The sequence below is a fragment of the Pempheris klunzingeri genome, chromosome 1, assembly GCF_042242105.1.
Source record: "Pempheris klunzingeri isolate RE-2024b chromosome 1, fPemKlu1.hap1, whole genome shotgun sequence".
Classification (NCBI taxonomy): domain Eukaryota; kingdom Metazoa; phylum Chordata; class Actinopteri; order Acropomatiformes; family Pempheridae; genus Pempheris; species Pempheris klunzingeri.
Window position 1 is genome coordinate 14,522,316 of NC_092012.1, and position 18,638 is coordinate 14,540,953.

General features: G+C 39.4%; 2 protein-coding genes across 3 annotated transcripts in view; both read right to left on the reverse strand.

Annotated features, from left to right (window-relative positions):
* dennd5a (DENN/MADD domain containing 5A) overlaps positions 1 to 15,116 on the reverse strand; it is a 34,730-nt gene extending 19,614 nt beyond the window's left edge. For both annotated transcript variants that reach the window (XM_070849238.1, XM_070849154.1), the window contains exons 1-4: positions 14,928 to 15,116; positions 3,838 to 3,903; positions 2,910 to 3,019; positions 1,204 to 1,882 (exon numbers count right to left, since the gene is read on the reverse strand). In XM_070849238.1, coding sequence (XP_070705339.1) covers positions 1,204 to 1,882; positions 2,910 to 3,019; positions 3,838 to 3,903; positions 14,928 to 15,027 — 955 coding nt within the window. In that variant the 5' untranslated portion in view covers positions 15,028 to 15,116. The remainder of the gene's footprint in view (positions 1 to 1,203; positions 1,883 to 2,909; positions 3,020 to 3,837; positions 3,904 to 14,927) is intronic.
* Positions 1 to 18,638, reverse strand: part of tmem41b (transmembrane protein 41B) — a 47,193-nt gene that overhangs the window by 21,340 nt on the left and 7,215 nt on the right. The window lies entirely within an intron of this gene.

The window sequence follows — 18,638 nt, forward strand, 5'->3', positions numbered from 1 at the left end:
GAAACACTCAACAGGTTACGTAATCTCTTGAATAGAAGTTCCACCATGCATATGAAACATGCGTCTTAGCCTACAGCTGCAGTTTTGTTTCTATACGACAAAGTTACAGACATTTTAGATCCAAGCACTTCTGATGTTGGATGTAGAGCTGGATTATGGAGCGGCAATGGAGCAGTGACACAATGTCAGACCATGAAACATCAGCGGCCAAACAGTTAAGTCCTGGTATTCAAATGCAATTCAAAGAGAACCCATGAAACCAGAATATCAGTCAGTTTAGAGAAACTATTCCTGAATAGGACTGTGCGATATGATGATATTATATTGAGTGACAACAGAAAAACAGAAAATTTCACATTATAGTATTTGCTTATTTTGTTGTGTTGACACAAAATGCAGTGATTTTGAAAAGGAGAAGGACGTCAACCAAAAACTAAAAAGGAGAAAAATAATCAAATTTCTAAGTATATAAGAATTATATATATAATTCAAAACATTATGAGAAATAGGCTTTGCCATTTGGTCATTCAATATAAACTATTAATTCACGCAAATTGTGTGATACATATCATTATTTAGATCTAAAATGACCTATAGGCTATCTGGATATGAGATTTTGGTCATAATGCACAGCCCTATTTCTAAATAAAAATTTCTCTCGAGGACATTACGCTTTTAAACTACTCAAGGACCATTATGTTTCTGAAACTTAATCATATCATATCTATGAGATAATAAAACTAAGGATCTATAATGTAATAATATTTTTGAGGCCTTCCTTCCAACCATTCACAGTGTATATCTATAACAACAGGGAAGAAAGCCTTAAAGCTTAACCAAGTCCCCAGATAATACCTAGTCTCATGACATGACACTGATATATCCTGATCCCCTGATCCAAAGACATCTCTTGAGACTGCCTCTACTAACAGGAGCATGATCTCACTGTTCTAAAGAAAAAAAACACTTTCTACACATAATGCATGATTTTTTTTCTTGCTTCTCCACTTTCAGCTCTTCAGAGAAATAGTTTTAATGAATTACACAAAGGATTTCAGCGTGAGCCTAACTACTTGTATTTGTTTTAAAATTATGGTTGTAACGTGAGCATGATATATGGGTACTTATAATCAATAGATCCTAAAGGGACTGGATGCTAAAGGTTACATGAGAGCATCGAGTGTAACAGTAGCAGCTACTTACGCTGTGAGTACAGCAGTATCTGCATCTCGAGCAGGGCGCAGGTGAACAGCTGGAGAATGTTCTCCACCCCCAGCAGATTAAACATTTCACTGATGGCAAAGTCAAAGAGTGGCAGCTCAGATGTGCTCGGCCTCTGGCACACCACGGGCCCGTAGACGCCTGAGAACTTGAGGGAACGCCCAGAGGGTGGCAGGGGCACCTCATAGAGGATGTTGTAGATGTAGCTCTCCAGCGGGAGGGGTGGGGGCTGGGGGGAGCTGACAGCCTGGTGAAGCTGCTGCAGCACCTTCCTGCAGGCCTGAGGGAAGGCCATGGGTGTTATCAGGCAGATGCACTTTGACACGTACAGCGTGTCACGACTTATGTCGTACGAGTTGAAGCGCTGCAGGCGGGATATGGCGGGTGCAGCGTGGAGTACGGGACGAGGCTGGGAGTGTGGGTGTCTCTGGTCTTCGGGCGGTGAGGTGGGAGTGTGCAAGATGTCGTACTGCTCTGCGTTGTGCATGTGGTAGAGAGTCTGCATGGCACTGCAGATCTGCTTACTGGTCACCTCCTCGAAGAAGGTGAGGGCAAAGCCGTAAGTCCGAGAGCCATCCTCTCTGGTGATGATGAAGGAGTGGAACTGAGGCTCCCGAGAATCAACCTGCGTTCTGAACGACAGACCCTTTGGCATGCAGAGCTGTGAGAGGACAGACAGGAGAGGTGAAGGGAAATCAGACAACATCAGAACCTAATCTTTTGTTGAAAAGGGTCATTAAGTTTATGGTGAAAAAGTAAGCTGGAAACCAGAGATATTTTACTCAATTTTGTTGTCTAAAGCTTAGCAAATCATTTTGGGCAATATGCTAATTTTCTTCCTTTCTGAGAGCTAGATGACAAGATCAATACCACTCTCATGTCTGCAGACTAAGAACAGAGCTGGAGTCAAAAGGCGATTAATTTAGCTTAGCATAAAGACAGGAAACAGGAGGAAACATCTAGTTTTGCTCTGTCCAAAGCTAAAAAAAATACCTACCTGTACTTCTAAAGCTCATTACCATGATGTACCTTTTTTTTCAACAACAAACAATTTTATGTTTAGGGAGTTAAATCAGGTAACTACAACACGACTAGCCTGGTTTTCAGCAGTTATGCCATGACTCTTTCTGTAATTTTCCTCCTGACTCATACTAGACACACAAGAGTGGTATCAATCCGCTCATCTAACACACCGAAAGAAAGCGATTTCCAAAATGGTGACCCATCCTTTAATGATTCTAAGAACACTGCTAAATTTAGTTTGTCTTGTATATGTGTTAAGTAAGGGATAATGCACCATGAGCTATGAGGGGTCTTGAATCAGTCTGAATAATGACCGGCTGGCTGTACATTATCCATATTACTACACAGCTTCATATTAAAGAAATCAATAATTTCACATAAAATATGAATTTATTAACTTCAAGATGACTTTAATGGTTCCACTATCAGAATTGTGTCCATAGCAAACAACGGACTGTAGAATTGACCAATCAGCATTCAACAAAGCTGTGTAATAATACTGCATATCAGAGGAACACACTTCAATGCTTTTAACACCAACTTCACTTAAGTGATTGTGCATATGTTTGCCAGTGTTTATATTAATTTATGATAGTGCCTATCTCCTAGGCATGCTATTATTCCTCGAATATAAAGTAAATGTCATGACTGTATAGAGATCATACCATGCCAACTGCATCCTGGTCAAATGGATTCCACTCGACATTGTCTGGAAAATGTGCTAGAACTTTGGATTTAAAGGTTCTCCGCAATGGACTCTGCTCAAAATTCTCACCTGAGAGTGAAACAAACAGAGAGAAGAGCAAAAGCAAAAATGGAGACAAACAGTTAGTACAAGTCTCCCAAAGTGGATGGAGGTGCAGAAGAAGAACAGTTTGATCAGAAGCAGGTTTTAAGTGCCAGGCGCAACTCCAGAGGAAAGAGCAAGTCAGCATATTTGTCTTGAGAGGAAGATTGTATTGCATCATATAAAGCTGTCATCTGCATCCTGTTCTAGAAAGTAAACAAAATAAAATACTCAAACAGGCATCTAATACTCTAAAATAGATTTTTTTTTTATTGGAGAAAAACTAAATCTATGGATCTTAATGCTTCCTGACAGCTTTAATGGCAATACAAAGGAACAAAATAATCAATTATAGAAAGCACAAATTGAGTTGATCTGAACCCAGAGTGAAGCAGAAGTGATGCACACACCAAGGCAGTACTGAAAAGTCATTCAGAGTGTAGGGGGGAGAGTAAACATTGACCAAGCAATGCCAGCACAGGCAGCACTGGATTCATGTGTGTGTGTGAGAGAGAAACAGTGAAGCAGTGATTGTCAAACATCAGCTCATTGTTCAGATGCTGCCGAGGGATGTGAGGGAGAGGGAGGAGGGGAGAGGAGAAACCAGGAGGAGACAAATCAGAGTGCGCAAAACAGAAAGGCCAAGTCCCCACACCTGTGCAGAAAATAACTGCAAAAACTCAGAATTTGCGGTAACAAAAGAGGGCTGCTGAGGGGGAAAAAAAAGGTGTGCCAGGTTAAAGGTTGAAGGGTTGAAGCTGAGCTCAGGTTAAGAGGGGGAGGAGTGTGTGTGGTGGGAGGGTTACCTTCATTTGCCAAATTTCCTCTGGCCCCATCTCTGAATTTAGTAGCTTCTATATACTGGCATAAAGCTACACAACAAATAAAACAAAAATATAATTAAAAGTCTGCTTGTGGATGGGTAGCGCATCACTTCTCAGTTTGTGTGAACACATCCGGACAGCCCTGTTCTCAAAGCTCAGCTCTAAGAACAGGCTGCACACAGACACAGGACAATGTCCAGTCAGGTGGTTATGCTAATTCAAGCCAGCTGGTGGAGTTATGATACAAGGATACAGTGTTTCTGTGCGTCACAGTTTCCTCATCGTCTGGAGCTCATGCAAATCCATACCTCTCTTGTATGGATTATATTCCCACCACAGAGAGTCCACGGCCACGCTAGCGGCTCTGTGAGGATGTACCTGGGCTCAGTGGTGCTTGGAGCTAAATGCTAACGTTGCTGCTTGCTCTCGTGGCTGCAAGTATAACACTTAACATGTTCACCATTTTAGTTAAGTGTACTGGACAAGAATTTTGACCTGTTGATGGCAGTAGATGACATTTGACGTGTTTAGTACCAAGAGCACAAAGCTGTAGCTATATTTTGTTTTGCATTAGGGGACATGTTCATTATGATGAACACGGGCATTATCGTTTATTTAGCGCTGATTACACATCTGTCCTGCAGGCGGGAATACTCACTGGAGCACCAAGTGTGTATTCATCCATAGCTGAAAATAGTTCCCAACAAAAGAACTATTTACTCCTATTTGAGTAATGTTTACTAAAAGCTACATTATGCAACTGTTTTAGGGAATCACTGAGCCTTTATTAAAAAAAAGAATCTCTAATTTTTAAATATTTTGTTCGTCAGCAGGAATGAATGCCACAGACATGCTATGGAAGTTGCGAATTATTGAGAAACCAAATCATTCTTGGTTTTTGGTCTTTTTTATGGCATTTTGCCCTTTTAATCTCAATGTGAATAAACATTTCAAGTGTGGTAAATTGATCTAATATGTATATCCCATCAGCAGACAGTCATGAGGCTGACAGACTAAATAGCTGTTCTTTTACTGCATACTGACTGGCCCCCAGAGCTGAGTTAGATTATCTAACATTTTACCAAAAAAAAGACCCTTTATGCAGCCAGGCAGTGCTTTTTGCTGTCCTCTTCATGCACAACATTTGCCAGGCACCGATGAAACAGTCCTGCTGGCAGACACACACATTCATGCAGCATGTCAAAGCCAAATGTGAGCTGTGTGACACATGCCGTCAACTCTTTTCTAGTTACACCATGTCAGCTTCAAACTAAAACTGCTCTCGGGCCTGTGAGATGTGAAAGTGGGGCTTTCCTTCCTGGATGTTCTGTGGATCATGCCGTTACCGGTGAGGGAAATCAGTCTTCGTTGCACTTTTAATATGACTCAGTGGCAGCACACACACACACAGACAAAACATGACGAATACCTCAGCTCTCATCCCTGATGATTACATCAATTCTCTCTATTTGAGCAAGGCATGTATGTTTAATCATTTACTGACAATCCTGGTTGGATTGATGAATGAAAGATCTGTCTTTTCTCTGGAAAAAGGTTGACAATAATCTGTTCCCAAATATATCAACCACGCAGTATCCCCCATGTAAGTCCACAGACTTATTATTCTTGAGTGGAACAAACAAGTTTAAATTAGACTCTTAAGTACAGTGAAGCGAATCCTGGCATGGGAATAAAAATCTTAAGGATTTGGTGGTTTAATCTGTTGGTTACTTTCATATCCAAAGTGCCCACGGGGAAGAAACTACGCCAGGAACGCAACTCAGACTACAAAAACATCAGCAACCACAGATAAATCAGACAGTGAGATTATTATGATAGGTAGGGATGAGGGGAAAATGATTCAGGTTCTCATCATTTATTTCACATTTTTATACCATAATTATGACTCAAAGTATGCATTTTTTTAAACTTTGTTCTAAGAGTACAAAAATGTTTTAAAAGGATAACTTTTTTTTTTTTTTTACATATTTTAGTTTCAAAATGGCTGGTAGGTACAAAAAGTTTCAGCTGAAAGCTGGGAACGGGCTGTGAGCGGGCCACAACGGCTGCAACATAATCCTTCAGGCCAATTACTCCAGTCACAGAACGCCCAGTAAAAGTGCTTGTTTTTGCTACTGACAAGCTCAGCTTATTATTCAAAGCATCTGACAACATTACTGAAAGGATCTCTACAGAGACGGAGCTTTAGTTACACCAGAAACGGCCATTAATTCAGTTCAAAGCCACCAGACTCCATTGACAAAAAGGTTAATTTTACCTCTCAAATATACTCGTTGTTGGTTTACCACTGCCTCTTTTAGTTTGGTGTTAGTAACTTTTGTGCTCTTCGAGGTAAAACTAGTGTATTTGTCAGTGGAGTCTGGTAGCTTTGAATCTGAAGCCTGTCGTTGGCAAAAACAAGCACATTTAGTGGACGTGCTTTGACTGTGGCTGTTGCGCTGAAGGATTACATCATTGCATTACAGCCGTTGTTTCCCATTCGCCCAACTGGACCAATTCCAAACCTTTTTATACCAACCACGCATTTTGGGCACAAAATATGTAAAAAATAAATAAATAAATAATAAAATAAAATAGGGCCCAGGTTTAAAAATACTGGAGTTATCCTTCAAGCACATAACTAAAATAACAAACTGACTTTTGTTGTTGTGAACAGACATGGAGCACGGTGATGTGAGCGAAACTGTTTGTAAACTCTGTCAGGACGAAGTCAAGACCCACAATAATACAACAAACATCTGGACGCATCTGGCCGTGGAACAAGTTGGAGGAGACATGTTGCTGTGCTCGACCAACAGCCTAAATTACTGTTTTTTTGTTTTGTTTTTTGAAGTTTTAAGATTTAACATATCATAGCTTGTGCTAAAGTTCAATTTGTATAAATCACCACCACAGTTTGCACACAATAGGCCTCTGCACTACCATAGGACAGGTTGTTGCTTGTGAAAATCACACGTTAATTATCACAGCATATGCCAACAGAAAGCCACAGGAGACTTGCTGTGTCCAAAACATTTGTGTCTGACAAGCAAAATGCGGAGAGCACAAAAAAGCCTAAATCAATGTAAATTTACTAAATGATGAAAATAATGTAACAAAACGTTTCCTCTGTGGGTTCACTCAATTTGACTGTTGTGATTACTTCTCTGACAAAACAAAAGATGACGACACAGACACTAAGGTTTGGCATCATGTGTGGAGCATGGAGAATCATTTTACACTGACCTAAAATATATTATTTAGCCATATATTTTTTGGATGGCAATACTACAATGAAGAGAGAGACTGAAAATCCTGAAACGGAAAATAAAAGAAAATGCTCCAATCAAAAGCCGAAATCTTAAAACTGAAAAATGGCTTTTAGGATATAAGAGCCAAAATATTTCTCTTTTAATTTCAATTCTCATAAAATGATCACAGTGGTGGTCCTTATATACACTTCTTATCATATACTATTCTCTAGGACAAATTAATTACATATAAACTTTTTATTTATTTTTTTTTTTTTATGCTGCCATTGTGCCTCGTATCCTCGTAGGATAACATGGTCTCTCCCAGTTTGCCAGGCTGAGACTACACAGGTGTTCCTTTCAACATTTCACCTGGTAATTAGTGCTAATTACAAGCTACCTGGCTCAAAGGGGGACGACACTTACGAGCACCAACAAACTCTACAGCGTAAACATTAGCTTGATCTGCTATTCACTTCCGCCAAAGGGACTGACAGTGTGGACCGGTAGCAGTGGGAGTGCAGCGTCACTGGGCTCTGGCTCCTCGCCGTCTTCCCTCATCCTGACGGCCAGGGACCACCCACAGCTCTGCAGCCCTCCTGTGATCAAACACCCTCGCACCTACAGCTGTAGCGTGGCCCACTAGGCTCAGACATAAAGGGATGTACGTCTCTGACTATGAAGCTAAATTCAAACACGACTCGGCTTGAGTGCCCGCAGCAGAATGTGCCGAGGACACTGCTAACACTTCAAAATAGCTCAGCAGCAAAAACATCAACGCTTATTCACCCAGAGGACCCGGTGCTGACAGAACATGATAGCTCACTCTCAGCTTAAACTCCAGCCTTCACAGCATATACTCCCAGTAGAGACAACATGGGTTTTTTTTCAATTAAAAGGATAAAATCTCACTAATAGTTTCTGCAATGTTATTTTTTTCACTTCCTACAGTGTGGGAAAGGCTTCTAAACTGGTACATAAGTTTACTGAAAACTGGCACTGACACAATATCGCCATCTTTCCTCATTAAAATCAGTGGGGAACAACACTCCGCAGGCTCAATGCCAAAAATACCCACACCGTGGTTCTTGGGTAGCTTTAGGGCAGCAAAGTGGTTAAGTAACTTGCAAAGAAAAATGTAAATATGTCAGGGAGTTCCTTTAATTGCACTGGTCTTGTTGGAAACCCAGCACAGTTCCTCTTATTCAGAATTATAAATCTAAGAAATTATTTTCTTGCCAAAGAATCCGCAACAAAAGAACTAGCTGACAACATAAAGGAAGGACAAGTTCAATAGCCTGCATATTCAAAATCAGTAAATTAATTTATTTTATTTGTTCACAGCTACTGAGAAGCAAATTAACATCTGAACCAACTATTGTAACAGCAATCTCTGTTCAATGTAGCAAAATGCCCATTCAGCCTGCCAACCTGCTAATGTTACACCGTCAAAATAGTCTATGAAAATCTCCCGAGTTTAATATCAACGCTATGAATTCACAGTGTCTGAATCTGATGTTATACCTAAGACATTTGATACGTTGACATGATTAACTTCTGCTGATACCGTAACAAGCCATTTTCACAGCAGACACTTTGACTTGTCATGCAAGGAAGAGTACAGGTAGCATAATTATGGCTCTGTTACATGTAGGTGTCCCAGTAATAGATCATGTGCAGCTTGAACAGCTCCAGGGCTGTGAAACTGGCTCGTCCAAACGCAATGCAGTCACTGTTACTGTAAATAATTGTACCTGTGCTTTCCCTACTGTGACGTTGTCTGCCTAGGAGGCATATTGTTTCCAGACACCGAAGAAGGAAGAAAGGATCAACCTGTAAATATTCAGTCAAAATACACTTTGGGCATGTAATCATGAACCTGAAGTAAGAAATGAAGTCAGTGAGAATTAAAAACCCCAGCCAGACCACTATCTACACCAGACAGACAGCCAAAAGGAAGATGTTTTAATCTTACACTGCTTTGACATGGCGGCCTGAAAATCCAGGTCACAAAACATCTGTTAGCAACCGCAGGATTGGGCTGCTGACAAACTTGACCAACAGGAATACGCACTCTTCTAGTCAAAAACAAGCCAGTTTAACTATTTTACCGTGATGGGAATGAATATAAACCTTCTCCATTCAGGAGCACGTCTACACTGCTGACTGACATCCATCACAAAGTCCAAACAGGGAGCAGCACTGATGAGAAATACATCTAATTTAGCCAGGGCACAATGAGAACTGTCGTTATTCAGAGAAAAAGTCAACCTTGAATATAGAAAATATCCCAAATTAATACAACAGATAATACATTAACCAGATAATCAATGAGGGCTTCAGTGCAAAGTGGTAATATAATTAACATCTGAAAATATTAGCTGATAAATTGTCAGCTAAATAAATCCAGATGTATGTGCTCTCTCCAGCATTCTGGCATACTAGATGGGGTCTAAATACTACAATACCCATGAGCCTCTGTCACCACTGCTGCTGAGAAAGCAGCCAAGTAGTTGCTGAATTCATCCAAAATTGACCCAGAATCAAAGTAAATTTAAGCTGTAGATTGTATTAAGTATGTTTTTCAAAACACTGTAATCTTCAGCTTAACCTGCTGTTTGTGGTGCACGTCACAGAATTTTAAGCTCTGTGATTGGATGCTTCTTCCCAAAATGCACCTTGGGAGTAGTAAACCCAAAGTTCACAGAGGTTTTTCTTCTGATTTTTTATATTTACAAAAAAAATCAGGCATTTCCAAAAGCATTTGTTCATCTTTGGCACTTCTGATTCAACCGGCAGAGTTTTCAAACTGCCAATTCAAGCTGTAGAGAAACTGAGAGTAATGTAAAATTGTCTGTGGTGAAGATAATTCAGACCTTTAAATCTGTTCTGATGTTTCACTCTATGATGAAATTAATTAATAAAATCCATAGCACTCAAAGTAATAATTAATTACAGCCCTATGAGCTGGTATTTCTTTGAGTTTCCTTATGATCAGGCTCTGAATTTGTAATGATTTTGTGAGTAAAGGTCAAGATACAACGCAGCTTCAACGCGCCGTGAAATCTGTAACTGAAATCTTCAAACTGCCTCGAAAAATTCCCCCCGATGCATTTTCAAGCAGATTTTTTTTTTTTTTCTAAAACAGAACTGACAGAAAAACCTTTACAGGCCCATAAATAAACAACTGAGTGAAAATATGAAAGCCAACATTATGCATTTAAAGCCAGCTTTCATGTTGAGCCATTCATCCCCATTTGTTTGCTGAGTAGGATCGGGGGAGAGAGGCTGCCTGGGAAATTCAAAAGGATATTTAGCATTTGAATAAGTGGAGCCTGTGTGCGAGTGTACTTATGTCCCTCAGCTCCCTGTGTTTCCAGTGTCGCCTGTGAGGCTGCAGGGTCATACGTATGCTAATCAGGTCCTCCCTGTGCTGCCAAACACTGCGCTTAAAGAAAGTTTCGGTGGTTTCTTTGTGTTTCACTGTACATAAATCACCACCACACCGTACTGAAAACAAGTTTCATTTAGCTCACTTCATTCACGGCACCTATGATCTATCAATGGCAATGAGACGAGCTTACATTAAGTTAAGATGTTTATCATTTGATGATTAATAATCACTGAATACAGTTATGGATTAATGATCGGTGATAATAATTCAGTAATAACAATGAGGTTCTTAAATTAACATCCTTAGTATCTGTTGTTTCTGATAAGATGATCTGCCTCTAAACTGATTCATGACTTCTTTTTGTCTTTCAGTTACGGCTGAATTAAGCATTTGTTCAGAATAAAACTAGTGCAGCATTAAACAGGGCGGCACCTAATGATCATTTTCATCATAAATGAGTGGGATGACTCTTCTCTCCCTTTGTTGCTTAATTATTTTGTCCATGAAAGCCCAGTGCAAAAAATCTAGTGCTGCAATTCATTCCAGTATCTTCAGTATTGATTCACGTTGATTCTCAATTGTTTATAAATTATATTACTGTATAATTGTCAGAATTTCCTAAAGCTTAAAGTCTTCAAATGTCTCATTTTGTCAAAACAGCATAATAAATACCCAAAGATATTTTGTTTACTATCATATATGACAACCAAAAGCAGCAAACAAGTCAGAAGCTGCCTCATTGATTAATAGGTTATAATTTCCCCAAGCCCCCGATAGCAGGAACCAGAAAACGACTGATTAATCAAAGTACGTTATCAAAGTAGTTGCCAACTACTACATCTGGCTCTTGTTTTAATGCCAGTATTATTAGAGTATTTTACAATTTGCAAATGTACACATATTTACAGATTTGTTCGTCCAAATTGGGTTTACAGCAGAGATTTCTCAGGATTTGCATTTTGTACTAATCTACCTGCAAACACATGATACCTGAAACGTTACTGCATTACCCTGCATTTACAGTATTTTGATTTAATTGTGAAAAAGACTGACACAAAGAATCATGCTTGCAACAAAGTGCACAAACCTTTGTTTTTCCCTCAAGTTTTTTTTTTCTTAAATTAGAAGGTCGAAGAACTGTAGAAAATACCTCTAGAATACCTCTCTAATGTTTAGCTGACATAACCGTATACAACCTGTAACAATGGACTTTCCACACTGTTTCCTCTCAAAACTGAAAGTTTTTCAGGGCAAGCCCCTAGTCTCTTTCTACAGTAAACAGCAGCAACCTGCAGTAAGTAGAGCAGCTTCAGGGATGTTTGACCACAGAACCCCCGTTTGTTCTTCTGTGCAAACTTTCAACCAGTTACATTTCTGTCTAGTCAGGGGGGCTTAAAAGAAACCCTACCACATCCCCAACAGCAGATTTACAATAACTGGGAAAAAAAAACATTTCATTTATGACATCAGAGCCATTTCAAGATTGGAGATGGGACATTTTTTGACATATAACAACCTACTTCTATTCCTGAGGTTTTTGTATTTTAAAGCAACCTCTACTTATGTAGGTCTTATACATGAGTGAAAAATGAACATAGTAGTCACGCAGCTCATAATTTTAGTGTCTGAGAGTCAAACAAAGACAAACAAGACAGCTGTCTAATCGGCTGACACAAAATTAGAAGTCGCAATGTTAATTTTGCTGCCTCTCAATGAAACAAACCACATTTTGAAGAAAAGATAATCACACGCCAGAGCTGATGCGACTCTGACGATTTTCATATGGATTCAGTCTCTTAAAACAGAATAGTTGCATCTTTCTTGAACTTTACTTTCAGGAACTTGAACTAAGGAAGTGAAAGTAGGAAGTGCAGCGGCTGAGCCTTTGAAAACTGAAAGATTTTTTGGTTAAATCATTGCTTAAAGGGAGAAAAGAATTTTCTTTCAGCCACGACAGCCGACTCCGCAGGCCTCTCACTACCTGCTGAGTCACAATATATCACACAGAAAGGGCCTGAAAATAGAGATAAAACAGACTCTTCGCTGAAGTCGATCCCCGTTATTCGCTGTGGCTTGAACAGCACTTGTGCAAAAAACATTTCTTTAAAAAATCTGTAAAAATGGCAGAACTAATTGGATTGTTTGCCTAAAGCCAGAAGAGTACAGGAGCGGTGACCGGGTCAGTGAGAGCTTAGGCACCTTAACGCACTTACTCACAACAGGCTTAAGGCTGCTTCATGTTAGCAGATTTGCACTCCGATCGCGCGCCTCACTGACGCACATCAACCGTCAACATGAGCGAACACGTCGTCCTTGTTAATGTGAAATACATAACGTTTCTTATGTAAAGTCCAAACGATGTAATGTGTTTGTAGACCTGTTTGGTCCCTTCGCCGTTTAGGGATTCCTCAACACATTGGTTAGCATGGCTAACATTGTTATTATTATTTTATTTCATATTGGGTTTTATTTTATAATCATTATTATTATTGTTGTTGTTGTTGTTGTTGTTGTTGTTATTATTATTATCATTATCATTATACTCCGTGTCAATGACACTATTAAACATCTAAACACTATTATTTAGCAAAGACAACTACCATCTCCACTGACATATTGGATCAGCTGTAACTCCCAGAGGTGACAAAGACTCAAAATATTAATTATTACATTGTTGTTTTCTAGGTGGAGGCACTTTCACAGCCAACTATATTAACCACACAACTCCAGAAACTCTGATGCACATATGTGTCACAGAAAATAAAAAAACATTTCAAGTGTTTTTAGAATAATAACTTTCCAACTATGAGCAGAATCCACTGTTTACACAGTCACTGGGTGTTTTAATACATGTTGGTGTGAAGCTGAACTTCTGAGGGGAATTCCAATAATATCTGTGCAGATGGGGGAAATTCAACATTATCACAGTGAACATGTCAACGTGCAGGAAAGACATACATGAGCAAGAACAGGCATGCCAATCTATTGATTAAACACACTGATTTGACTACAAACAACCTAAAGTTCACGTTTTGTTCATCTTGTGGAGCCAAGACGTAGGGCGGGCTCTTTGCTGTAACAAATGAGTCACTTGAAAGAAGTAGTTTAAATGCTTTGAACCAAGACAAAATGGATGCCTTTGTTGGGGCGCGTTCCTTTGAGAAAAATATGCGGTTATGGTAACATACAGTCTTAGACGTCACAGGCCTTTTGTCAGTTGTCATAGCTGCCCGACCGGCTTCGCAAAGTGACTGCTCCACCACTTGTTCACATTTGGAATTAGCTTGTCATCTAATAACTAATAATTGTAATTATGTAACAGCTCATGTAATCGCTTGACAGGCTAGATTTGGGACTCATCGTCTTGATCCATGTGGAGCCTCCAAGAATGTCTTCCAACAATAGTCATATTGCTCACCCCTACTGATAGATGCTAAAATATTTTCTCATGTATGATCAAATGTACATTTTGGAAAAGCTGCTGACTAGGCTAATGCAATATGAGAATATAAACAGCACTGTTGCCATGCTGACATCTCCCACAGTTTCATGCTCAAGAACCAGACTATCCAGGGACCTTCAGGGCACAGTTTCACATGCAGATATATGCAAAATGCACTCTCTTTCAATCAGACACTCATGCGCATGCAGGTAAAACCATAACAGAAAAGGTCACAGTCCCAGAAATAAGCAGGATCCAGGAGTGTCACAACCTATTGTACTCTTATTAGACCTTAACGCCATTAATATAGTTGTTGGTGAAGGGAAGGGTGTGCCCTTCTAATGAAGAGGATGGCTGCATGCACAAAGTGGCGCTCTGGTGGATGCTGAAGATGTCAGGGGTCGATGGAGGGGAATGGCACTTCTTGTATTTTGCCCTGGGGCATCTGACAGGTTAATCTGCCCCTGTGTTCTGCTACCTTGATACCCGATCTGTGACAGCTACTGTAGCTCCACCGTGACAACATCTACAGCTGTAATAACAATATATGGACATGAACCACCACCAGTGCCTGAATTAACAGCACAGAGTGGTGTTGCTCTTGCTAGTTACGTATTACTGCGCGGTAGCAACATTAAGTCACGTTGACATATGGAGTAAAAAAACATCAGAAGGGAATTTATCGACAACATTTGAATTAAAATTCATGTCAGTGCTTTAAAGAGACATGACAAGCCATTAATCCCCTCGCTTCTCATCGAGCATTACAGACGAACAGGCGGAGAGAAGATGAGCTAGGCCCGACGTTATGTTCGCTCTGTGTTCTTCTTCTTAACCTACATTATCACTGGGGGCCAACACATACACGACAGGCACGCTAAAATTAAGTAAAACCAATTAACAAGGCTGGACTGATGTTATTACACCCCTTCCTTATTTTCTACAGCATCAGCCCGACATTTACCCCGATGGCTACATTGCTTACCGGACAGTTCGTCGGGTTCCAGCCCGCTTTCGGTGTCGAGTCCGCAGATCACAAAATAATCTGCGAACCGGCAGGAACCGGAGCTGAAGCCGGTGGTCATTTTGAGACTGGTCCGGTGGTTCCCTTATCCCCTCGACAGGGAGCATATTAAAGGACCTCGGAGAAGTGATTTCTCTCTGCCATCACGGATGCTACGTTACTGCGAAGCTCGAAAATCAGCACCGATACTGAGCTAACCTGCGCTGCTAACGGCAACGGCCACGACACATCCGGCTGCGACCCTTCACAATAAAACGTCCTCTCCGACTATTAAAGCAGGAGAACTTAAACTGTTCCAAATAGCTATTTAATCTGTCGTGGTTTATCAGAACAAAGCTTTTAAAAACAAAAATGTTAAAAAAAAAAAAAAAAAACAGTAAACGCACTGAACAAATTGAAATTATATAGAAAAACAATAACATATACATAAAATATTAGTATATAACAAGAATTTGTGCAATATTGAGTAGATCTATAAGTCTAGTAGTAAGAATACTGCCATACTGTACAATAGCTACATTTGGATTTTAAAATTGACTGTAATGTTCTATATGTCATTCTATATGTTCCTGGTTTATAATAATATAAAGACTGTAATCAACATTGGCTACATTACATTTTGAGCGTGACTCGTGTACTGTCCTCTTAATTCTTCTTAATTATCAATACTGAGTTTTTTTAATTACTATTTTATCTATTGTTTTCGTGGTTGAGACCTAGGGTTGTCTTATTTTGAAGGACAGTTACACTACTTCCGGAGTTATTCTAACAGCCTTCACATATCCATAGAAATCAGAGCGTTGCAGTCGAAATGCATTGTGGTCCATCAACAGCACCACAGCTGTAATCATCTGCTTTAAATACAAGAGGCATCACCAGGCTGATACTGGGAATGCACGAACCTGGCAGGGATTGATATTAGACTTGTCAGCACAAAGAGTTACATCATATTATTATTATTATAATTAATAATGTGGTCTACTTTGTTATCAGCTTTTAATTCTTAATAATTTTAGCACTTCTATTATTTAATAGTTGCAGCTGTTTATTTCTTGAGACAGAGATGCATCAAAATTTTATCCTCTGATTATTATGTGATGTAAAGGTCTTTCACTGGCCTTTAGATAGGTGATGATTGGTGACCTGTCCTCCTCTTGTGTCTCTCTTTCTTGTGGGGTGCCACAAGGTTCTATTCTTGGCCCGACCCTGTTTTCCCTTTATATGCTGCTGCTGGGGTCGATTATGGCAAAGCATAATCTGTCGTTCCATCTTTATGCGGACGACATTCAGATCTACCTACCAGTGCAACCAACAAAAAGTGATGCTCTGAGTAGCTTAACCAGTTGTCTTAATGATATTAAGCAGTGGTTGTCGTCCAACTTCTTACTTTTGAATGAAGACAAAATGGAATACATTGTGTTTAGGGATATGGATACATCAGATGTTGGGTCAATAACCTTTAGACCAACAGTTAAAAACCTTGGGGTGACGTTAGACAGAGGACTGAAATTTGATAAACACATCAACACAGTGGTTAGGGCTAGTTTCTTCCAGTTGCATCTCCTGGCCAAAGTCAAGCCTTTTCTTACACATACTGACCTTGAAAAAGCCATACATGCATTTATCAGTTCAAGACTAGACTACTGCAATGCTCTGTACATTGGCATCTCCCAGTCATCCATCAGCCATCTGCAACTCGTCCAAAATGCTGCAGCTCGGCTTTTAACAAACACCCGCAGACGACAGCACATCGCCCCCGTCCTCAACTCTCTCCATTGGCTGCCAGTGCAGTCAAGAATTGTTTTTAAAATTTTAATGTTTGTTTTTAAAGCTCTTAATGGTCTCGCCCCACCATATTTGTCTGAGCTTTTAACTGTACGGGTCCAACACAGAGCTTTGAGGTCTTCAGATCAGCGCCTACTTGAGGTCCCAAGGACACATTATAAACATTGGGGTGACCGCTCGTTCTCTGCTGCTGCGCCCAAGCTCTGGAATAAGCTCCCCCCTGATATGCGCACCATCACCGACCTTGGTCTTTTTAAATCAAAACTGAAAACCTCACTATTTAGAAAGGCTTTTAATACCTAGCTGCATGTGACATTTTATTTCATTTCATCCTGTCTTTTATTTTGGTTAGATACAGTATGTGTTCACTTTTATATGTAGATTTTAGTTTAATACTGTCTATTTTTATTGTCTATTTAATCTGCTATTTTTAAGTCATGTTTTGTTTTAAAATCATTCCTTTGATTTTTATCTGTGAAGCACTTTGGTCACCCTTTGGGCTGTTGGAAAGGGCTATATAAATAAATTTTGATTGATTGATTGATTGATTGATTGATTGATTAGATAGACCATACAGTACAACAATACATTTTCTCAGTGTAGATTAGAACATAGCTGTAAAATGTTCACAGAGAACAGTGCTTGACTGTAATACTGAATGTTAAATGAAGAAAACTGGGGCAAAATGTGTTCATTTCACTGATTTTGTTACCCTTTTGAATGGTCTTTGTTTTGTTGGTACATCCATACTAGATTCAACTGTTACAAAATGGCCGTTCCACATTTCTTCACCAGGTTATTTGACATTTTATGGAAAAAGCTCACACACTCAGTTTTAAAATCAACACCAATCATCCGAATGTCCAGTTAAAAGAGTAAAGTAATATTAACTATGTTCAAATCCACACATTGATCCTATTTTCCTGCTTTTTAATTACTAAGAGACATCACAACGTGTGGTCATGTCTGTCAGTGTTGAAGTGTTTATGCTTACTATTGAATTAGTTGTGAACATTTATTTGCATTCACACTGCAGCGCACACAACAGTATGTTGGAGTGCATGTGTGAATGTCATGGTATTCAAATAGACTGCCGCCTTGCATTTATATTTCAATATCACCACCTGGTGGCACTAAACCCTCACTCTTGTTTAGTGAGCCCTGATATGTTCAGCATGTAAGATCATTTGTTAATGGTTTAATTAAACACATTAAAATGTCGGTGTCAACTAAGCAACTGTTTGAGCTAGAGAGACAAATGCTTTTGTTTATGCGTCATTGATGTTTACCGCATGTTCTGTGGTCCTACATGCAAAAGAGAGCAAAGTCGATCCATGAACCGAATACAAGATGGCCATGAAACCCCAAGTTCTTGAAGAATCTTGAGTTTATATTCATCAATTATAATCTATTTTATAGTATTGCCTCCATAAACACCAATTATACTACACTAACAGTTCCCCGATACAGCGTGACTAAACATGTGCCCTTTACAGATCTTTTTTTCTTTAACAGATTCATATTCATATTCTGTAAAGACAATTTTAATAACTCAATAAATATATATTTTTTTTAAAGATTAAGGGACAGAAATGTGCAATCTGTAAACACTTCACACTGCAATACATCACAGCTCAGTACAAAATAACACTGCTTTCTGAGATGTTAACAGAAGGTTAACACAAGATCATCCCACTTTATCTTATAGGGTAATAGGACAAAAAACAGTAAGAATATATCCAATTTGAGTGTATGTTCAGAGTAAAGTTTAGTATAGGTTTGGGATTAAATATTTTCATAAATTGGAGGGGGGGGGGGGGGGGTCAGTTAAATATCACTCATACTTCGGGTTTTCGTAGATTTATCATTATGAAGAACTTCCGGTAC